Source organism: Lepidochelys kempii, chromosome 8, assembly GCF_965140285.1.
Source record: "Lepidochelys kempii isolate rLepKem1 chromosome 8, rLepKem1.hap1, whole genome shotgun sequence".
Taxonomy (NCBI): Eukaryota; Metazoa; Chordata; order Testudines; family Cheloniidae; genus Lepidochelys; species Lepidochelys kempii.
In genome coordinates, this window is record NC_136387.1 from 96,747,382 (window position 1) to 96,771,469 (window position 24,088).

At 41.5% G+C, this 24,088-nt stretch overlaps 1 protein-coding gene across 6 annotated transcripts in view; it reads left to right on the forward strand.

Annotated features, from left to right (window-relative positions):
- SLC1A7 (solute carrier family 1 member 7) overlaps nucleotides 1-24,088 on the forward strand; it is a 95,149-nt gene that overhangs the window by 39,070 nt on the left and 31,991 nt on the right. For all 6 annotated transcript variants that reach the window (XM_073357664.2, XM_073357667.2, XM_073357662.2 and 3 more), the window contains 3 exons: nucleotides 4,556-4,771; nucleotides 18,672-18,714; nucleotides 20,967-21,186. In XM_073357664.2, the coding sequence (XP_073213765.1) occupies nucleotides 4,556-4,771; nucleotides 18,672-18,714; nucleotides 20,967-21,186 (479 nt within the window). The remainder of the gene's footprint in view (nucleotides 1-4,555; nucleotides 4,772-18,671; nucleotides 18,715-20,966; nucleotides 21,187-24,088) is intronic.

Below are 24,088 nucleotides of genomic sequence, written 5' to 3' on the forward strand. Positions count from 1 at the left end.
TTAGTTTTTATGAATAAAAGGTGTAGGGATGGAATTGGTTTTGAGAGCCAGTATGTTGTGACAGAACGGCTCCAATGGCAAAGTTCGAAGCATCTGCCACTATGGTGAAGGTCTTGGCAGGATTTGGGTGTACGAGAATGGGAGCTGAGGTAAAAGATCTGTTTAGCTGACCAAACTCAATCTGTGTCTCTGATGACCGGACAAAAGTGGACCTCTTTTCAAAGGAGTGCAGTTTTCAGGGCAAAAAGGTGAGAGAATCCTTTGATAAAACCTACAGAAATTGGTAAACTCAAGAAACCACTAAACTTTTGGGGCATTCTACCTGGAGATGGCAGATACTTCAGAGGAAATTATATACCAGAGGAACTTGATTGTATCTCTGTCAAACTCAAATTTCTCTAGTTTGTTATAAAGATGGTTTTGGCAGAGTGTGTTGAGAACATGGGCCCTGTTGCTTGTGCAGCATCTGGTTTTTGGAAAGAATGAGAATATCGTCCAAATAAATGGCTGTCTCCACAGAATATCGTCCAAATAAATGGCTGTCTCCACAGAATCCAGCTGAAGGGCAGTCTGGCCCCTTACCTGCCCTTGTTCAATCTTTTGGGCTGCTTAAACTGTCGGCAACCGAGTCATAGGTGGTCTGGTCTACTGATTGGAGCAAGAGTCTGGCCTATCACTTAGAGATGAATCCAGATGGGGCGGGTCCAGGAGAGAAGCCGAGGGCAATAGCTGGACGTCAGAGACCAAAAGCCAAAGCCAAAAGATTAATTGGAGTCACAGTCAAAAAGCACAGCGGGGGATCAGAGCCAGAGTCAAAAAATGAAGCCTAAGCTGAAGAGTTAACCAGAGTCACAGTTAGAAGGTGGAGCTGAGGGTCTCAGCTGAGAGTCAGAAAGATGCTGGGGGCTGGAGCAGGCAGGTGCAGGTCAATCAGGGCCAGCTTCACTCATTAGTTTGCCAGGAGATTGGCCCTGTTGCAGCCTAGGCCCCTGACAGTCCGGTGTAGTAGAAGACAGTCCCTACCCAGAAGAGCTTACAATCTAAATGGATAAGACACACAAAGGGTGAGAGGGGAAACAGAAGCACAGAGAAGTGACTTGCCCAGTGTCACACAGTTGGTCAGTGGCAGAGCCAGGAATAGAACCAAAGTATTGTAGTCTAGTTCCCTGTCCACACCACAGAACACATCTTTCTAGTTACAGATCTGCTAGCCATGGGATCAGTGCCTCCCTCTGCCTCTGTTTGTCCAGTACCTAACATAAAGGACCCCTGAATCTGATTAAGGGCTTTGGGTGGCACTGTAATATAAGTAACAATAATTAAAAATGGTGACTGGTGTGAAACTAGAGAACTGGTTGTATGTTACAGAAACATTTGAGTTTTTCCTTTTATTGAGGTAGCTTGTCAGGAGTCAGTATATTTATGTGTTAGATTCAAAAGGTGTTAACCTGTATTTAGGGCACAAAGGCAATTCCTCCATCTTCTCTTGATAGGGTGATCCTGCAAAAAGGTTTTCTTCATATTTTTTCAAATAAAGGCACACAGTTCAGTTCACTCGGATTTGTATGATCAAATTGTTCATGTGTATTCAGACAATGGCAGGGTATTTGTAAAAATGTTCACGATTCAAGAGGTCCATGAATTTTTAAGTTATTTATTATTTAATTATTTGGAAGTGATTTATTCATTAGTCTTGTTTCAGTACCTGCACAGAATCAAGATCATGTGACTCAGCGGATTAATCATATAATGTGAATATCAAATGGCAAATAGACCAAGCGAGCTCAGTGAATTCTTATGAATAACAAATACATTTGAAAAAAATCAGCAACAGTTTGCAAATGCTCTGTTAAACTGAAAAAGGAGCTACATTTGTAACCCGGCTTTAGAACAAACATGTATCTTCTTGATCAAGCCATTTCAGTTTTCTTCCAGGGACCAGTTGACAATTAAAGGTCAAATTCTGCTCTCCGTCACACCTCAGAAAACAGTATAATTGTAAGATTGTAATGGAGAGCAGAATTTGATTCCAGTAGTCTAATTAACATCAAAATTATTCTGCATAAAATGATCCTGTGAAAGTTAGATTACTTACAATATTTAACTTAACTTTTATAAAATAGTTTTTTGTTTGTTTTAGAACAATACTCGCCCTTCCTCCCCCCAGTACTGCTCTGAACTGATAACAAAACATACTGGACTGGAGATTGGCAAAGCAGAAAAACAATGCATTTTCTTAATTATTCTAATGGATAGCAGGAACCTGAGCATTAAATCCCACCACTATTATTTCACTCAATCTACTATTAAGGTTAAGCTGCCCTTCAGCTCTAGACAACTTCACCAAACAGTGCAAGATGAAGGGGATCCTGCAAATATCAGGAGTTGTCTGCTAATAAATGGTTATTTGTGATGAAGGATTTGACAAGCAACTCTCCATAATGGTAACAGCTCCATGAAATGGTCACACTAAAACTTGACAACATGTTTGTACTTGTACTGCATCTTTTTATTTTTTTTTTTACTGTGCTCTATATTTAAAGGAAACTAGAAATTGTTTTAAAAATTAAACATTAACCAAAGCCAAGTGAAACATTGGTGTTTCCAGGTTTATTAGTAAATTGTAACACAGCTTGAGATAACATAAATCTTCATGATCCTGGGCCTAGTTCAAAGCAGTGCTGAGCAAATTTAGGGCTAGATGGCGGCCTGTCTTATGTGCCTGTGCAGTGAAATTAGGGGGCAGTAAAGCACTACAAAGGTTGCTGTGTGATGTTTGGGGGCTTGAAGAGCCTCTGGTCCTCCTCCCACATAGGTGGATGAGGAATGGATGGGCAGGGTGGGTATGGGCTTCACTCCCCAATGTGTGGGGCAGTGCAGCTACACCAGGTCACTGTACCAAGCAGAGGGCTGGTACAATGTGTGACCCCATCACTAGAGCAGGAGGAAACTGGGAAGCAGAATGAGTCATAATCTGCTTCCTGGTCTGCTCTTGGAGAAGCACAAGAACACATTGCCCTGACACAGGGCTCATGGCAAAACCCTCTTCAATCTTTATACTTTTATGTAAAAACCAGACACAATCACATGCCTAGGTTGCACATGTGGTTACCGCAGTTGATTCTAGAAATTGTCATTGCACACACAAATAGCCTGTTAAACATATAACTGACCATTTTTTCTATGTAACTCTTCAATTTGCATGTGCAAGCAGAGTAAAGTTATGTACAAGTCAGGTGCCAATTGCACACAATTTTTCCATGGACAGTTTTGAAAATCGGTCCCTTGAGATTCATAGAGCAGTCAATATGTACTTATTTTACTTGTGCCAAAATGCACATGGAGCTTTGACGCTGAAAATAAGGTGATACATTACTGGAATGGCTAAACAGAATATGTCCGGTTAGTTTATTTTTTCACTAATAAAGTAACAAACTGCTGTGGTCAGTTTATTCACTCAGCAACAGTAATTTAACCACATATTAGTAATAACCATAAGTTAAGCACATCTGAGTACTAACTATAAGTTAATAGTCTCTGTATGTATCATCGGTACTTATGACGTCCATTACCATAGCAGCTGAGTGACTCACACTCTTTAATGGATTTCAAGGTGGAAACACCCAAACGTGAATGCAGTGTCAGTTACAGCCTATAGCAAAAAAGAGCAACAAAATAGTAGAACAATGTAATACTAGCCCAAAAGGCCAAGAGGAAGGAGAATGAATTTTACAAACATATCGAGGGGAAAAAGCTAGTAGGAAGAAGAAAGCATGTCTGTTAATATTATGAGGCAAGGGATGAAATTCATGGTGACCCTGGAACAGCCGAGAGGGTTGGAGAGTGAGTCCACCCTGCATTCACCCCGCAGCAGCTCCTGTCCCACAGGGCTGGCCTGGCTCCCTGCTCCAGACCATTGGCTCTCATGTGCCAGCAGGGTCATCCCCTCTATGATGCACCAGCCCACTCCTTTCCTGGCCCTGACCCCACTGGATCGCCTGCCCCAAGCTGGGGTGTGGTGAGCCAAAAGGTGGTTGGGCAACAACCCAGGTTGTTGGAGCCTCAGCTCCACGGCCTATGGCCAGGGTTAGGGTCAATATTTCAATAAAGGTGGGTATGTCTGCATAAATTAGTGGTCTTGGTAGTCAAAGAAGTCCATCAATCTAGTCACGCACCCACAGCAGTGATTTGATTTCCCAGTGAGGGAACCATATGTAACCCACATTAGCACAGTGTGGCTCTGTCTCCTGCCAGTTGCGAGACCATGCATGGAGTTTTGTGAAACAGCTACTTCTTTCAAGCTACTAGGATCTGTTTTTATTAGCTTGGACAGTAGAGGCACATGCGTTTAGATCCAGAGGTCCCAGGTTCAGTCACCTCTGGGGACTGAATCTCGGACATCTGGATCGAAAAGCTCCTTCCAGAAGCATCATTATATAGACAAGTAGGTGGAGGATAATTAGAATAATTAAGAAATGAGGTTTTACACTGTACTAATTATATGCAAAAGATACTATATGTTTTGTGTGTTTTTTTGTATTTGTTTTTTCTACAGCTTAATGTCTGGGCTAGCAGCCTTGGATGCCAAGACTTCCAGTCGATTAGGCATCATAACTGTCACTTACTATCTGTGGACAACATTTGTGGCTGTGATTGTGGGAATAATTATGGTCTCCATTATCCATCCTGGTGGAGCAGCCCAGAAGGAGAACACTGAAGAGAGTGGAAAGCCAATTATGAGCTCTGCAGATGCACTGCTAGACTTAATTCGGTAACTACATTCATTCTTACTGCTTTTTGAAGGTAACACGTTGCATGTTACATAACAACATAAGGAGCCATGGCATTAAGGATATATTTTGAAATCAGTGATGATCCTTTTGAGAATATGGCAGAAACTAGATCTAAAAACAATACCCCAAAATAAGATTATAAAGGTAAATAGGGAGCTCCTTTTTACCCTTTCTCATACTAGACCAAGGAGACACCCAATGAAATGGAAAGGCAAACAATATTAAACTGAAAAAAAGGAAATATTTTTACAGAGTTCATAATTAACTCATGCAATTTATTGGCACAATATGTTACTGAGGCCAAGAGCTTAGTGGGATTCAAAAAAGGATTAAAATGTTATTGTTTTATTGGTCTTTACCTTACTTAATATCAACACCTACTGGATAGTGGACAGTAGGTAGTTTCATGGTTTAGGGCAGAAGCGTGCCTCAGCCTAATTTGCTCAGTTCAAGGCAACTTTAACTTGCACCTTTTCTACTTTGAGCACAGGACTGTAAGTGCCATTGGTACTAATTTGGGGTAATTGCTACTCGGAGAACTCTGGATACCAGCTGGATGACTCAGTGACTAATGTAATATCATGTATGACTCATTTGTGATATAGAGGTCACACTGATGTCCTACTGACAAGTGGACAAACCCATACCCCAGGGTACAACCTGAGTTACAGGATGGAAGGAATTTTCCCCCACTCAAGCCATGAAGTGGTAGAAGAGTTCCATGTGGGGTGCCCCCATGGATCTCTCCCTCACAGCCTGCAGAGATCACGGCTCCACGGCCCAAATTCCCCAGATCCTGCTCTCAGCCTCACATGCAGAAGAAAGACACAAATTCCACCGCATCTGAGTCTGGTTTACTTGTAAATTGAACACAATGATGCCATCTTTTTTTCAGGGAAAAAATCAAACTTTAAATATTCAAATAGTCAAAGCCTGAGGTCTGCACACAAGCATTCAAGATTTATTCACACAAGAGCTTGGAGAAAGTGAAATTTAAAATTGTACTTGCAAGTGTTTACACCAGAATACACCAGAATTTCATGGAATGAGACATGGATTTGATTCAGGAAGAGGACAGGGTTCTCAAGCCCCTTCACAAAATCCATGGCACAAGGCAATTAAGCTTGCCAGATGAACCTGCCCAGATCATTTATTTCTCGGATTGCACTCTCACGGACACTCAGTTATTTTATGGAAATGTGATGAGATGTAATTGAGTTTAACCTCTGTATCCAGTCAATAATAGCACTGTCTTTTTAAAAGTCTATTTATTATTCCAAACTCTCTGCTTTATGTGCATCCTCCACAAATAAAATCCCACAGACTGTTAATAAAACAACTGCTGGAAGTGGGTTTCCTGTTTGCTACATACTATGGGTGAAATCCTAGCCCTATTAAAGTCAATGGCAAAACTCCTGAATATCGATAAGGAAGTCTGGATTAAATGTAACAGTGTATTTGCTGGTTCGAGCTAGGAGAGTTGATCCTGTAGCTGAATGCTAAATCGCTTCCATTCACAGCTGGAGACAGTCTTTATATCATACAGGAAGCACCTGGCATCCTGTGAATAACGAATTCTAATGAACAAGAGAAATGTTACATAACTAAGGTTTTGGATAGGTTTTCTTATGTATTTTTAATAAGTTTTAAAAGTGCTCTTGAAAGGTGCCATGTTGATTGCATTGGGATCTGAAGTCACAGAGACCATCAACTCATTTCATAAACTGTAGCTCACCAAACAGATGTCCATATGGCAATGTCTTTTTTTCTCCTTTCTTGATAACTATAGAAAACATCACCATCCTGCCTGTCACTCAGACCTATAACCTGGTCATCATTTCTCTAGGTCCCCCCATCCAATCTAAGTCTAAGTCTTGCTGTTTCTTTTTACATAACATCTCTAAGATATAGTCTTTCCTATCCATCCACACAGCTAACTCTCATCCAGGCTCTCATCTTCTTGCCTCCTGACTATGGCAATATTCTTTTCTCTGGCCCTGACAAATGCAGTCTTTTCTCACATCCATTCAGAATGCTGCAGCAAAGATAATTTCCCTAGCCTATTGCTTTGTTCACATCCTCCCATCTTTGCATCCCTCGACCAGCTCACCTTTCTCTACAGCACCAAACATAACTGCCACTGCGCTTGCTGAATTGCCACCGCAGGACATGGACTGCTGCCCCATTCTGAAGGCCACCCAAAGCACCTGCTTGGAAAGCTGGTGCCTGGAGCTGGCCCTGGCTACAGCCTCTCAGTAAAAACAAAACTTGGCTTGTCCTTAATGAAAGTTCATATCTTCCTTTTACTACCTCTAGAGATTGGATTTGTTCAGTTGTATCCTCTGCCAATGAAATCCTACCTCTGTCATAATTCAGCACTTTATTAGCTCAGTAATGAATAACATCAAATGTATTAAATAGACATTCAGAAGAGTAATGAGGCAAGAGAGTTAGAAGCTGTCAAGATCCTTTAGCATCAGTTACAAGGCATAAAGCTTTACTGATGGCCAGGTCTAAATATACCATGCTTTAAACGATTTATATGCTTTAAAAGAGCATGCTGCGTAACTCCTATGTAAGAAGAATGTGACAGGTAGGAAGGTCTGAGTTCTATGGATATAGTGGTTTTCTGATATTTTGTCTTCCTGTTTGAATTGTCTGAGTGGTGGCACACACGGTGAAGTTGGGAGAGAGCTGTAGAGTCCAGGGAGTTTTTGCAATTAAGACTGAAGAAATGATATGGAACATGTACTGAGGCAAAATAGCCACTGTCATTTCTTGGAATTTCCTATGCCACAGAAATCTGGAAATGTTCAAAGAAAGAGCAAAAATAATAGAAGAGATACAGACCGACCAGACTTGAACATGAGATCCTGAGATCTACAGCTCCTTCCATTTTAAAAGACAGGGAAGGGATGGGATAAAATCCTTGGATCTGAAATAGTAGCTATGATTTTTCTTACAGATCCAAAAATGGTAGATGCCTATTTTCTGAGTTGGATGCAGCACAAAGTGGCAAAAGTCTCACAAGAACTGTTGTTCTCATGGGATTTTAAGATAACTCACAAGATTTTGGTATCTGAACCCTAGTGCTGCTTTGGCCTTAAACCTGCTTTCTTAACCCTCACTTAAACCTAACCTAGATCCTGACTCAAACACATCTGTCTCTAGCCATCATGAAAAGACCCCTGGGGCAATCTAGTCCATCCTCAGGCCAATGCAGGAGCTCTCCCTGATATAACTCACCCTCTTTCTTTTCCGATATACCGTTGCTGGGGGCCAACTAAAACAAGTGATTCATGAGACAAATGCAAGTCTGTAACTGCATAGGAGATGCTTAGCAAGGCTGGGGTTTTAGGTCAGGTCTTTTGTCGGTCGAGGTGTGATCTGTGACAGATGCAGCAGTGCCACCAAAAGCTCCTAATATAGACACTGTTATACTAGCAAACCCTGTGCGTTTACTGGGACAGCTTATTTTACTCAGGAGGCTAGGAGAAGCTATCAAGGCAAAAGCGCAGTTTTGCCAATCTAAGCTGTGTCCACAGGAGGAGCGCTTTGTCGGTATAGTACACCGGTACAGCTATACTGGCAAAGCACTCCTATGTAGATCTGATCTCAGTCTCTTTCGACGTAATTTTATTTCAAGTTTCAGACGTGTGCACACTAACACCCTATTGTCTTTAATGTTTCTAATGCAACCTCTGAAAGGCATCTGGGAGTATGTTTTCTTTCTTTCATACTTAGACTGTAAGCTCTTTGGGGCAGGGACTGTCTTTATATACTGTCAAGCTAAGGGACTTATGTGGCCCCATTACAATAGTATCTGAGCAGCTCACAGGATTTAATGGCTGTATTCTCACAACACTAGTGTGAGGTAGGGAAGTACTATTAGCCCTATTTTACAGGTAGAGAAATACGGCAGAGAGAGACAAGGTGAGTTGCCAGAGGTCATACGGGAAGTCTGTGGTAGAGAAAGGAATGTCCTCTGCTTGTACAGCGCCCAGTACAGTTGGGTCCAGGACTGGGGCTCCTAAGCACTAGCTTATTCAAATAATGAATAATAAGCAAGGCTCTTTGGCTTTGTTTTTCAAGATTAGTTACAACAAGTGATCTTTTGGGATGAAATTTGCTACGCCCCCCTCCCGGGAAATATGAATGGAAAATTATCAGCCATTTTTGTGTTACACAAGAGCAGAGGGGGAATATATCCCCTTTTTAAAAATTCAGATTTTGAGTCTCTTTTCACTTAGATTACTCAAAAATGAGCCAGATTTTCAGTAATTACTTCTGTATACAAATCAGGTGGTTTAAATGTTACCTTTGCTAACTGCAGTTAGTTGGCAAATATAAAAAATGAATTACAGGTATACTTATTTGTACTCACAAAATTGGAAGTCAGATAGAAGCCTATTTAAAGGTGAACTGCCTTGCCAAAAAAGGAAAGTACTGTCCTCTTAGTTGCTGTATGATGTTAAAGAAGACTTCCAAAGAGCTTTTGTTTTTTAATTAATTAAGTCTAAACTTTCTGTTACCTGCTTCTTTTTTAAGATTTGAAATCCAAGGTCTTGACTTGCCTTTTCTTGCTGGAGGAGTGAAGAACTAGAGAGAAAGTGACATCACAAATGTCTGAAACCAGGGCTGCAGTTTTTTTCATGAGATAGAAGACAGTTTAGTCAAACTGTTTAAAGCTCTGTGTTTTTGTTTGTCTTTATAAAGGCCTTATTAACTCAAACTTCTGGCAAATGGTTGAGATAAAAGCCCTGTAAAAATCCCATCTCCATCAGCTGAGGACTGGGAAAACTGAGATGAAGGATGGCCCAGAGAATAGGGTGATAGCCTGGTGCTTGTGAAACCCAAGTTCAATTCTCTGTTCACCCACTGATTTACTGTGTGACTTTGGGCAAATCATTTAGTTTCTCTGTGCTGCAGTTCCCCATCTGTAAAATGTGGATAATACATCCCTACATCTCAGGGGTTTTGTGAGGCTCTATACATTAAAGACTGTGAGGCGCTTAAATACTACGGTCATGGAGGCCATATAATATCTAAAATAAGATTGATATAATCATAACTGGCTGACATCTGAGCTCTCATTTTAACTCCCACCACTCCAGCAAAAATGGGTAGGTCAAGACTTGAAATTCCTGATCTAAAGTACCAAACGCCTACAAGAAAAAATTAGGGTGTGGGTAAGCAGGAGGATTTAGAATTTATGAGGCTACCTTTATGCATCACAAAAGGAATAATAAATGGCAAAGTTTTCCCCCTCTTGCAGGTCACCTTTATAAATCAGGCCCTTAAAGTTTGAGGTTGGCATGGTACACTATTGTGAGGAGGACAGCGATCTTTTCTTGAGTTTTGAAGTGTTTGGTTTTGAGACAGTACATTTAAGAATGTTCTAAGTGCTTTTTTAAAAAGACAAAGATCATTGATTTATTTAAAGAAATAAGTATGTGTAATTCACTGTTGGGTGTTTTACTTGTTCCTCTCAGTGCATCATTCCAGATAGGTGTGTGTTTGTCTGGCTGTGCACACATTCAAAGCCAACATAAAGCTAAACCAGTTAAGCAGTACCCTGCACGCTGTGGCTGGCCCTCCCTCCACTATAACATTTCTGTGATCAATAATTGTGTACAATACATGTCTATCAATACATCTGTCCAACAGCTGGTATACAGAGCCCAATCATTTACATATTAGGACCATATATTCACTAGACAAGCTGCATAAAAAAATTGCAACAAATTTGGGGATGAACACTCAAACGCAAAATATCAACATCAAGCCCAGTGTTTTAATCAGCAGTTAGTACTCATGCCTCATCCTGTTGTTATAATCATATTCTTTCATTTATGAAGTTTATTCATGGTGCCATTGAAATCATGGGATCTTTGCCATATGTCAGTGGGAACAAGATTTGTCCCATAATCTTAAAAAAAACAAAAAACCAACTTTAAATGATTTAGAGTCCTACACATCTTAATAGGCTGCCTCCCAGTTTTGCATGTAAGGCTGAGCATGTCTGCAAATCTCTGCATGTGCCCTATCCATTAGCTGATTGCAAATGCAGGATTTGCATGCATTTTTATTCCTGTTCAAGTCTAAATAGACATCATGCCATTGTGATGTAATCTGGCTCAAAAACACAGAATAAAACTCTGAGGGTCAGTCAGAATTGACCTACACTGATGGGCAAATTCACTGAAGTCACTGGTTTGCCTGGGCGGGTAGGTTAGTGCAGGCTCTATCTGCAGATGGTCATAAATGCTGCAAATATAACAGGAATTAGAAGTAGGCAATTGGAAACAGGGTACATCTACCACCAAGCTTGAGGTGTAGTTTCCAACTTGGGTAGACGTACGTGTGCCAGCTTTGGTTCATTTAGAACACTACAAAGAGAAATGTGGCAATGGTAGCATAAACAACAGGACAGACCAGCTGCCCTGAATACTGTCCCACCCGGGACCCTAGATATCTACTGGGGCGTCTAGCCCAAACAAGTGCCTGGAAATTACACCTCCAGCTCAAGTGTAGGCATACCCTCAGTCAGACTGGCCAGGCTGACTCAAGAGAGATTAATTTACATAATTAGTTTTTAAGAGGATATAAATAATTTAGGGTGGGATCTGTTGCCTTCAATAGGAGCAGAGCTAGGCCTGCCCGGAGGTCTTTTGAAAAGCTTACCCGTATTTCCAAGCTAGATACGTCTAGATTCTACAGAAACTGTGTTTCTTCAAATGAGGGAGCTTTATTTCTTAATATTTACTGTAGTTTGGAGAAAGCCCAGGCTGTGTAGAACCAGAAATCACACTTGGATCTGTTTACAGTGGGAGTTGAACAAGATACTAATAAAAGTTGGCATCTACAGTAAGATTTTTTAGAGCCCATTAAAATACCAAAGGGATTAAGCCGGGGTAGGCAACTTGTGGCACGTGCGCCAAAGGCGGCACACGAGCTGATTTTCAGTGGCACTCACACTGCCTGGGTCCTGGCCAACGGTTCGGGGGTCTCTGCATTTTAATTTAATTTTAAATGAAGCTTCTTTAAATGAAACATTTTTAAAATCTTATTTACTTTACATACAATAATAGTTTAGTTATATATTATAGACTTACAGAAAAAGACCTTCTAAAAACGTTAAAATGTATTACTGGCATGCTAACCTTAAATTAGAGTGAATAAATGAAGACGCGGCACACCACTTCTGAAAGTTTTGCCGACCCCTGGATTAAGCTATGATTGAGCTTTTTTTATACCATGACCTACTATCATGAGTCACTGGCATGGAAATTGATGTGATGGAAATACCTGTTAACTCCATCTCATCGCAAACTACCAAATGTAATTCATTTCAGACCCACTTTAGCTCTGTCCCACCCAAACAAACCTGGTATTAACTCCTTGTTTAGGACTATAAAGGACTTGATTCCTTATTTATGTTCACTCTTATCCCACTCAGGCTGCGAATGTGTCCTTTGCTCAAACTAATCTACTAACTGCGCAAGGCCTTGTCACCCCCCGACCCCCGCGGTTGACTCCCACCTAAGGGGAAAGAAAATTATCCAGGATGGATAATCAAAGAGTTTTCTCTTGCAGCGTTTCCTCCTCATTATTCTGTCAGGGGTATGTGACTTACCCCTCTCTCCTGAAAAAGAAGCAGGGTAGCTGTCTCCCAAAACCAGCAGGTCCCAGGGGATTGACAGAAGCCAGGCCCATCTGAACAGAGCCCTTGTGCCTAAGCAGTGTCTCTCAGCTCTTTGAGAGCAACAGTGCCTGAAGAAGCCATGCAGGCAAGACGTCCCTTACAGCCATAGAGTGGGTAAGTTAATGGTGACTATATGCTGCAGGTAGTAGGTGTGCCTTCTCCGATGCGTTGCAGCCTGAATTTCACAGGGCCTCTTCAGAGAGGGAACAGTGTTGTGAAGACGTCACTGCCAGGCTGTTTCCCATCTCCTGCTAACCAGGATCTCAGCCTCTTTGTTTGTGGAGATGACAAAAGTGGCTAGAGCTGAAGCAGAACAGGCTGGTGGGGTTACAGACCCCAAACTGGAATAAAGCATTCCTTCTCTTGAAATAGGTGCAAACATTGTCTGGTGTAAAGGAACTTGTTACTTGTCATGTCAAGACCCTGATGAAAATGAGCTGTGTCTTTCATGAAGCTATCTCAGTGAGTCAGCATTTAGCTCAGTCTATCATCCCACTCAACTAGCACCTTTATGGATTTTCCTAAATAAGCACTTTTTGTGGGGGACAAAATTGCTTTCTCTCAAAAATGGTTTTCTGTAAGAAAGCCATCATACTGTCATTTTCCCTACCTGAGCTCAGCCTTCCCTGAGAGTAACAGGATGACAAAGTTCCCTCCCCCCGCTCCTCACTGGTTCCAGAACAGTGTGCAATTGTTTCACCCTAATGAAGGAAAAAAGGGTCGCATTTCAGGGCAGAGCATTTCCATGGATGTGCATATTGCTCTGATCTGGGAAGAGGCAGGCAAAGCACAATTGGATCCATTAGGCTGAGCCCCGATTAGTGATTTTTATATTCTATGAGGGTCTTTTATCACAGTAATGAGGATTTTAATACCTCATGAATTCTGAAAAGCCTGTGGTCCTTTTTGCTGAAGGTGGGAGTGGGATGGAGGGTGATATTATCTAGTAGGATTAGACAATAGAGATGGGAGGTTTCAGAGTAGCAGCCGTGTTAGTCTGTATTCGCAAAAAGAAAAGGAGGACTTGTGGCACCTTAGAGACTAACCAATTTATTTGAGCATAAGCTTTCGTGAGCTACATTAGCTCACGAAAGCTTATGCTCAAATAAATTAGCTAGTCTCTAAGGTGCCACAAGTCCTCCTTTTCTTTTCACAGTAAAGATGATCACTGATGTGCAACTATCATCCTCCCATGGGCACTGAAATGACTGATTTATTTTATCATGGTGGGCCCAATTCTGCCCTCACTTTCACTAGTATACATCTAGACTAAACCCACTGACACCAGTGGAGTTATTTGGATTTACAGTGATACAACTGAGCACAGGATTTGGCCCAGTGTGAGGAAATTACAGTATAGCCAGGAGTCAGTGGAGTTATTTCAAACGTTCAGCAGTGGAACAGAGAGCAGAATTTGGCCCATTTTGGCTGGGAGCGTAATGTAATAAAATCTCATTCCATGGGCAAGTTAGTGATAGAAAGATACGGAAGGTGCCATTTGATTTGTAAAAATCTACAGAATTTCATTGGTGTCACCCTCTGTGGGATAGCTGGGGGGACTCACTGCCCGCATCAGCTGCCACCTGCAGGTCCTCTGGTTGGTGCAAATGTTGATAATACAGTGTCGTTGGAAATGGGTCAAATTGGGTATCATTCAAAAGCCCTTTCTCCCACAAATACAATGGTACCAAACATGACACACCTAGAAAAATTATGTAAATTTTTTTCCATCAAGATCATGCTACTGAGTTTATAGATAAGGTTGCTTATAAAAAAAATTTAATCCCACATCACTTTAAGATTCTGGTATTATTTTTATGGCCCACCTGTGGTCCATGAAGTCCAAGAGTTATGCTGGGAACTTTAGAAATAATTTAAGCATCTAGCTCTATTTATTTAATAAACACGGCAACATTTATGGTAGGAGACAGGAATGAGTTGCTCAGAGTGATTAATTGTTATTTGGTAAGCACTCACAAGGTGTTTGATTCTGCTTGTAATATTGAAAGACACAGTCCCTGCCTTGAGGAGGCTGCAGTCTGATGCCCCAATCCTACATTAAGATCCACATGGGTTTATTGTTATGCCTGTGCAGAGTTATCACTGAAGTCAATGAGTCTCTCGGGGGTGCAAGACTCCTTGGATCAGACTGCAGTATTGGAGCCATAAAGACAGGCAAAGCGCACATTGAGAGACTGAGAAGTTGGGATATCTTATAAGTTTAAATTTTGTAATATGTTGAGTTAAATAAAAGTGCTGGGGGCTCTGAGCTATACTAAACTCTCTGCAGCTGTAAACTTTCCTTAAGGGGGAATTTCGGTTCAGCCAGGAGGGGCAGACAGCATGGCCCCTCAGGAAGCCATGTGGCAAGGGAGCTGTGTAGAAGCCCTTGGCTTCTCCAGGGATGCTCATGCCCTCTGCAGATATCACAGGCAGTTCTTGGGACACTCCCAGAAGATTGAAGCCTCTGGAAGTTCCATGCTGAAAAAATTCAAACCCTACTTCCCCAATTACAAGATTCCAAGGAGACCTAAGAAGCATAAATTTGCAGAGTTTCCTGCCCCCTATTTGAGACATCTCAATGTACAGTAGTAGAATGTGTCCCTAAAGCAGGAGTTTGTATGGAGTTTTTCCGGAGGTCTGATCCAGCCAACGAACTCCCATTCATCTTCCCTGACCATACATCCTGGTGATATACTCCTTAGCATTATTCCTTATTAGTCCATGAGATGTACCTTTTGTGAATTGTACTTTTGATTTTTTTTAATAAAGAAAGCTGAACTTTTGGCTAATAGTGGATTTTCCCAAGCCAAGTAAAGCAGCTTAAAAAAAAAAAGCCAAAGCTCTGGCAAACACATTCATATCAACTCCCTTGCACTAGATCATTTGGGTGGCTTTAGCAAGGCTGGTCTCAAAGAATGGTCAGAACGGATGACAACATATTATATAATATTGGAAGAATTCCAGACTACAGTATTATGAGGACCAGTTGTAATTCTTGCAGGATAAAGAATTATTAAAAAATAAAATGATTTAATCCTCCATGAATTTAGCTAACATTTAATCTAGCTACTAAACATGATATTTCCTTTCTCCAGCAGTCTCAATTTGATCTTAATGCTATTAATTAGGGCTGCAGTATTGAGGCAGGAGACAGAAAGCACTATTAATTCAATTCATATTACAGTCTGAAAGCTACAGCCTATATCTTTGGTTCATATTCAGAGAAGGATAAAAATCCTCAATGAGAATCTGTCCTTGCAGATTAATTCTCCATCACACAGCACATTATAATTTAATCACAGTGAGACTACTTTGTACTTACACAGCGCCTTTCATCAGACCATCTCAAATTGCAAAACTAACATGAATTAATGTAGAGTGTCCTTAACAATCTTAGGGCAGAATCGTTCACTGGGGGAGGCAGGGAATAATACGGTGGTGGTGAGTTCTTTTAAGTGCTTCCCTCTCCCCACTACTCCCACACCAGCCTTTCCCAGATCCAGTTTCCAGCAGCTACTCTTCAAGTAATTTCTGATCTCAGCCAGGCCCTTGGAGAGCTGGGATAAGGCACTGTCACAATCTGATGTAAAGGTGACATACAGCTGGGTGTAGTCTGTATATTGCACAGTTTTAGGCTCATACTGGATATTTGACCACAGAGACTCACAAGTATTTATGGGGGTGACTAGAGAACTAAATGCTAAATCTCAGTATTCAGGCTTTTGTGTTATCACTGGGGGTGAAAACTCACAGAAGACAGCAGCACAGCATTTACAATCACCGTTATTGCTTACAATAGACTACTGTCTGTTATAAACAGTGACTGAGTCAATAAGGAATTGACTTAAGTTAAACCAATATAAAGCACTCAAACTGAAATTAAAGTGTCCCTCATCTGTAAAACAGTGGGAGTCTAAAGCCTGGAAGATGTTTTTCCTACACTAATGAGACACAGAATGTTCTGATTGTAACCCTACCAAATAGCAGGCATGCTCTATTGCACAGTGGCCTCAATTCAGGAAAACATCCCTGTTCAGGACAGCAGTTAAAAATGCACATGCATGAGCACTCTCCTGAGTAGGGTGATCAGATGTCCCATTTTTATAGGGACAGTCCTGTTTTTCGGGACTTTTTCTTATATAGGTGCCTATTACCACCCCCCACTCCCCATCCCATTTTGTTCACGGTTGCTATCTGGTCACCCTACTACTGAGTAGGGATGGACAGTGCACATGCACTTAAGTGCTCTCCTGACTTGGGGATTGAGATGGACTTTCAACGGAGAAGTCCTTTGTTTAGTGAGCATTACAGCCACATATTTTCATACAAACTGAACATGAATGCATAAGATTATGCTAGAGTATTGCTCAATTTAGGCTTATAAGTTTCAGGATGAAAAGAAATCCATTTAAAAAATAATCTTGCCATATTTTAAAATTCATGGGAATTTTTTGTTCCCCGGTGTTAAGTTCTTGATTTAGTGGTCCTTTTGCCCAGAAATAGAATTCTCACTGGAGCCTGGAGAGGGCATTCTTTTCTTCTTTACTTAAAACGAGAAGTCTTTCTAAAAGATATTGTCTAGCTCAGAGGATATGGACTCGATGCAGAAATTAGTGAGTAAGATTCTATGACCCACATTACCTGGGAAGTCAGAGCAATGATAATAATGGTCCCTTCGAGAGTTAAAAATCTATGAATCTCACTCTGAGGCCATAAGCATGAGGTCTCTGTTTTGCTCGTGCTCGCTCAGCAGTGGTAGAGGGTGAAACTCCTAATTAGCATTTTTCCAAAAGACACTAATTTTCTGCCCCTGGAAAAGCCCATAAACATTAAAATAGTGACCATTTCTAAGAGATTGTGCAGCTCTGGTCTAGATTCTTTTAATCAGGAATCAGATCCTCTTTCTGAAAAGCAGTCTGTTCTAGGTAAAGGGCACAGACTTCAGAGCCTAGCCCACTTATAATCATAATGGGATTGACAGAAGCATGGCAGAAAGTACTATTATTAACTATTATTAATCATTATTATATGTATTATAGTAGTGCTTAGAAGCCCAGAAGTAGATTGAGGGCTCCACTGTGCTAGGTGCTCTCCTGAAAAGCTTACAATCTAAAAAGACATAACAGGAATGAGAGAAAGGAAATATTATTATTATATTATTAAATATGAGTCAACAGTATAACACAGTTGCAAAAAAAAGTAAATATCATTCTGGGATGTATTAGCCGGAGTGTTGTAAGCAAGACACAAGAAGTAATTCTTTCATTCTACTCCATGTTGATTACGCCTCAACTGAAGTACTGTGTCCTGTTCTGGGTGCCACCTTTCAGGAAAGATGGGGACAAATTGGAGAAAGTCCAGAGAAGAGCAAAAAAACGATTAAAGGTTTAGAAAATGACCTATGAGGAAAGAGTGAAAAAATTGGGTTTCTTTCGTCTGGAGAAGAAAAGACTGAGAGGGGACATGATAATTCAAGTACATAAAAGATTGTTACAAGGAGGAGGGAGAAAAAATGTTCTCCTTGACCTCTGAGGATAGGATTAGAAGCAATGGGCTTAAATTGCAGCAAGGACAGTTTAGATTGGACATTAGAAAAACCTTCCTAATTGTCAGGGTGGTTAAGCACTGGAATAAATTGCCTAGGGAGGTTGTGGAATCTCCATAATTGGGGATTTTTAAGAGCAGGTTGGAGAAATACCTGTCAGGAATGGTCTAGATAATACTTAGTCCTGTCATGAGTGCAGGGGACTGGACTAGATGACCTCTCAAGGTCCCTTTCAGTCCTATGATTCTATAATTATTCCCATCTAGGAGATGGGGAACTGAACCAGAAAGAGTCTGAGTGAGTTGCTTCAGGTTATACAAGGAGTCTGTGGCAGAGTCAAGAATTGAATCCAGATCTGCTGAATCCCACACAAGATATTCAGAATTGTGTCCTTAAACCTCTACTTTAAACTTGGTGGACTTGGTTCTCCACTGTTATGCCTTCTGTAGCTATTTACACCCATGCAGAGTGAGCAGGAAATGCTATGAGATCAGAGTCTTTTCTATCCTCTGGGCACCGACTTTGCACAGGTGACTACACAAGGGGGAAGGTAGTGGACACTGAGGACCAACAAGGGTAACTAAATAGCCCTTTAACAATTATTCTTTTATCTATTTCTTTCCAGGAACATGTTTCCAGCCAACCTTGTTGAGGCCACGTTCAAACAGGTGAGTGTCTGCATTGATGCTACAGAGAAGCCATCTTCAGATAATACATGCAGTGAAAATTTTTAAGCAAAAATTGAGATTTGTTAGAAGTATTCTGGTACTGTATATTGGTTCATATATACTCGGTACCTTCAGTGGCATCTGATGCGAATCCCTTTCAAGTCAATGAGAGTTTTTCCACTGACTTCAGTGGCTTTGTGTTAGGCCCATAATGATTAAACACTTTGCAATACAGGAGTGAAATCAGAATCATTCAGCTATTTTAATAATCACTTGTTTTTAGGTTAGAGGAGAAAGTAGCTGGAAGGGTTACCTATTTTGCCAATGAATGGGAATTGGAGTGGGAGTCAGGCATGGGTTTGTTTTGTTGCCAGTTATTTGGCAACAGATTCCTTCATGTTTTTAATTTTTTTAAAATGCTTCCATACAGTATTTTGATGGGCACAATACAAATCATACAGCGCTTGATCTGTATCTTCAATAGCTGTTGCAAGAACTCTGCACTTCTGAGGTTCAGGCCTTAAATAACTAATATCCAACAAGCACTGCATATGATTTATGGACAGGTCTAGACTAAAATATTGATGTATGTAAATCACAATAATGGAGCCTGGAGCAGTCACAAGTGGCTATGGCACCTAGTGACTAGGTACATACTAATGTGTTGCTATCATATGTTCTGCACCAGGTGGTAATGCAGTGTTGCCATGGTACTAAAAGGCTGGAATGCTGATGGTGTCATGTGTTTGCTTGTGAGTGGACTTGTAACAAAAATGTAAGAAGGACACAATCCTGTTGATGTTAGGGTTGATATGGGTAAAATTCTCAAAAGTGTCTACATCACTTAGTAGGCTCCTACGTGACTTAAACGGTAATATTTTTTAAAATACCTATGTTCGTGAGATGTGTCTTTGGTTCAGAAAGTAGCGTCATATCATCCTATAAATCAGAGCTGCTCGTGCTGTTTTGATATTTAGTCATTTTGGTGAGGAAAAGTTTGAAATAGTTTGTATTAGCCCTTTCCACCCATTTTGCTTGATTTCACCTCACTTTCTCTGGAACATGGATTTTTGACTATCCTTAGTCCCCTGTGAAAATGATTTGAGATCTGCCCAATAAATTGGATGTAAGAATATGGAAGGCAGGGGGAGAGAGTGTGAGAGTACACAGGATAATTCCTTATTTGTTCCTTAATTAGAGACATTGGCCCAGACCCCAAGTTCTGGCTGAGGAGTGCTCACTGCACCTCAGGAAGTGCGGTGCACAGGCACCTTTAAGCCACCTTTGCACCTCCCACAGCCTAGGGACAACAAGGTCCTCATCAGGAATCATCAGGGCACAGGGATCCCCCATCTATGCCCCCTTTTCTTGAACACACCAGGGACCAGGAAGGGAAGTGGTGTAGGTGCCCCGATGGCAGCTCTGTGCTACCAGACAACAGACATTTGCTAAGATACTAATTTGACGTTGGCTCTTAAGCCACAAATGTATCAATCAGAAGGCCTGTGCCATTCTCTAAGAGCTCTCTGAGAGGGCTGCAAACAGGACATCTGAAACTGAACAATGTTGTTGGTGATCCTGGCCCTCACTGAATGGCATTAGGGAAGGGCAGAGAACTTTACTAAGTAAACCATGTGGCAATAGAATCACTTTCCCCACCACTGAAATGCAGTCATCCGGCAGGTGGAAGGTATTTAAGAACACACAGCAAGATTACACAAAAGGAAGTGAAGAAGGATGCTGTATCCAGTTAAAGCAATGTGGGAATTTATTTAGGCAATTACCCAAACTGGAGTTTGAGCAGGACACTTTATCTAAAAGCTTTGAGCAGGTTAAGTAAGAGGAATGCTTGGGTGTAATCCCTTTCAAATGGGATATATTGCATGGAATCCTTACCTTTGGTGGGACAAAGGAAAAGTCACTGATTAGCATTTGAGGGAGTTATTCCTAGTTACACATGAGAAGAGCGAATATAGAGAAATGCCCTAGCAGGGTTCGATATGTCTGCTGCCTGAAGTTCTGCTTGGGGGAGTTCCTGATTTTGTCAGATTTTTACAAAAAAAAGGATCAGAGTTGTTTTTCCAGTAGCTTGGGAGGAGGGGAAGCTGTTTCTCTTTCTTCCACACATGCCCCTTCCTTCTTTAATAGCCATTCTCCTTTCACAAGGCACTTTGGAGCCCATTAAAGCAATCTGGGGACTCATTAACCCTTTAGTCCCTCATGACCCACTATAATATTCTGTGTTCTTTCAGTATCGCACCAAGAGCATTCCTATCGTCAAATCCAACAAGGCAGCTTCTGAAAGCACCACTCGTCGGATCATAATATATGGGGTCCAGGATGAGAATGGATCCAATGTCCAGAATTTTGCCCTGGATATCACTCCCCCTCCAGAAGTGATTTACAAATCTGAGCCAGGCACCAGCGATGGCATGAACGTGCTGGGGATTGTGATATTCTCTGCCACCATGGGTATGTTTTAAACATGTTGGAGCAGGTCATGTTTGAATTGATCTGTGTATTGTTGTTTTGGGGTTGGGTTTTTATTTCAGGGAATCGGGGGTGGGAGGAGAGTTCTTGTTTAGTATTCCTGATGTAATTATTTCCCACCTACCCTTCTCTAAACTTCAAGTCAGAAAACACATGTGCTAGTAATGTACTCCAATCCTTTGGGGATGAACCTTGTTCATAATCCTTGATGACATTTCCTTTTCATGCTCCTGATTGTTTCTATGCATGCTGCTTTTCCCCCTTTTCCTTTTAATTTCACTAAGCCTTTGTGTGTTTATTGTGTATTTGCATTTGTAAGCTACTGAACTTTACTTAGGGGCCTTTTGCATATAGAGGGCAGTGAGGAACAACAGAAATGTCTGCTGTATAGTTTTCACTTCTAACATGTGTACTTTGGGCTAAGTAGCCCTATGGTTAGAGCAGGGGTGGGCAAACTTTTTGGCCCAAGGGCCATATCTAGGTACGGAAATTGTATGGCGGGCCATGAATGCTCACGAAATTGGGGGTTGGGGTGCGTGCTCTGGGGTCGGGCCAGGGATGAGGAGTTGAGGGTGTAGGAGGGTGCTCTGGGCTGGGATTGAGGGGTTCAAGGGGCGAGAGGGGGATCAGGGCTGGGGCAGGGGGTTGAGGCGTGGGAGAGGGGCAGGGGGGCAGGCTCCAGGCAGTGCTTACCTCAAGCAGCTCCCAGAAACAGCGGCATGTTCCCCCCTCTGGCTCCTACACAGAGGTGCGTCCAGGTGGCTCTGCATGCTGCCCTGTCCACAGGCACCACCCCTGCAGCTCCCATTGGCTGCGGCATGAGTCACTCCCTCCTGAGTAGGAAAGACAGACAGACAAGGCATTTAGTGCTTGGACTAAGAACAGAGGGAGGATAACAAGGGGACTCCTTCTGTTGCCTTTGAGGGCCACCACCTACCAGAATGAATTGACATTTGTCCCAGTGCTGCATACTGTGGCTGTTCAGAACTTCATGGATAGAACTCAGACCCCACCTATTTTAAAAGCACGTGCATCTACCACTTGAGAGAAAGGAAGATTAGCATTTCAGGGGCTGACACACAGCTGAGCAGTTCTGATTCTGTCCAGTAGGGGGCAGTGGTACTTCTAATCCACTATCCTGTCTCTAACCATGGCTGGATCCAGAAGCTTCAGAGGAAGGTGAAGAAACCTTGCAATGGGCAGGAACAGGATAATTGTGCACAGGGGAAATTTCTTCTTAACTTCCTTTAGTTAGAGGTTGCCTTATGCCTTGAAACATGAGGGTTTATATCCCTTCCCAGATAATTGGTTTTATCATTAGTAATATAAATCTGGATGTATTTGTTATCAATATAAATACCCAGTTTTTTAAATCCTGTTAAATGCTTGCCTCAGTAATATATTGAGGCATTGAGTTCCACAGGATAATTATGCATTGTGTGAAAAAAATATTTCCTTTTATTAGTTTTAAATTTGCAGTTTTTTGCTTTCATTGAATGTCCCCGCTACAGTTTTATTTGTACCATAGTTCAGTGTTAGTAATTATGTATTATCTAGGAGGCTTATTGTAATGGACTTTGAGAGCTCTTATCCATTTAGAATGTTCAGTTTTACGGGCCTGAAAAACTCAATAGAACTCTTTATAGGTTTCAGAGTAGCAGCCGTGTTAGTCTGTATTCGCAAAAAGAAAAGGAGTACTTGTGGCACCTTAGAGACTAACCAATTTATTTGAGAATAAGCTTTCGTGAGCAACAGCTCACTTCATTGGATGCATTCAGTGGAAAATACAGTGAAGAGATTTATATACACACAGAACATGAAAAAATGGGTGTTTATCATGCACACTGTAAGGAGAGTGATCACTTAAGATGAGCTATTACCAGCTGGAGAGTGGGGTGGGGGGGAACCCTTTGTAGTGATAAACAAGGGGAATAAACAAGGGGAAATAGTTTTATTTGTGTAATGACTCAACCACTCCCAGTCTCTATTCAAGCCTAAGTTAATTGTATCCAATTTGCAAATTAATTCCAATTCAGCAGTCTCTCGTTGGAGTCTGTTTCTGAAGTCTTTTTGTTGAAGAATAGCCACTTTTAGGTCAGAAATCGAGTGACCAGAGAGACTGAAGTGTTCTCCGACTGGTTTATGAATGTTATAATTCTTGACATCTGATTTGTGTCCATTTATTCTTTTATGTAGAGACTGTCCAGTTTGACCAATGTACATGGCAGGGGGCATTGCTGGCACATGATGGCATATATCACATTGGTATATGTGCAGGTGAACGAGCCTCTGATAGTGTGGCTGATGTGATTAGGCCCTATTGTGGTGTCCCCTGAATAGATATGTGGATGTAGTTGGCAATGGGCTTTGTTGCAAGGATAGGTTCCTGGGTTAGTGGTTCTGTTGTGTGGTGTGTGGTTGCTGGTGAGTATTTGCTTCAGGCTGGGGGGCTGTCTGTAGGCAAGGACTGGCCTGTCTCCCAAGATCTGTGAGAGTGATGGGTTGTCCTTCAGGATAGCTTGTAGATCCTTGATGATGCGTTGGAGAGGTTTTAGTTGGGGGCTGAAGGTGATGGCTAGTAGCGTTCTGTTATTTTCTTTGTTGGGCCTGTCCTGTAGTAGGTGACTTCTGGGTATTCTTCTGGCTCTGTCAGTCTGTTTCTTCACTTCAGCAGGTGGGTATTGTAGTTGTAAGAATGCTTGATACAGATCTTGTAGGCTGCAGTAGATTTATTTCTTTATTTATTGAAATGTTTTCTAACTGGGCTACAATTTGAGTCAGAGGGAAGGGAATTTTAGCCCTCCTTCAGATGTGCCCATGGTCCTTCTGATAATGGTAAAGTGGTGATTTTCACATAGAGATGCTGATAAAAAGAATCCCTTTA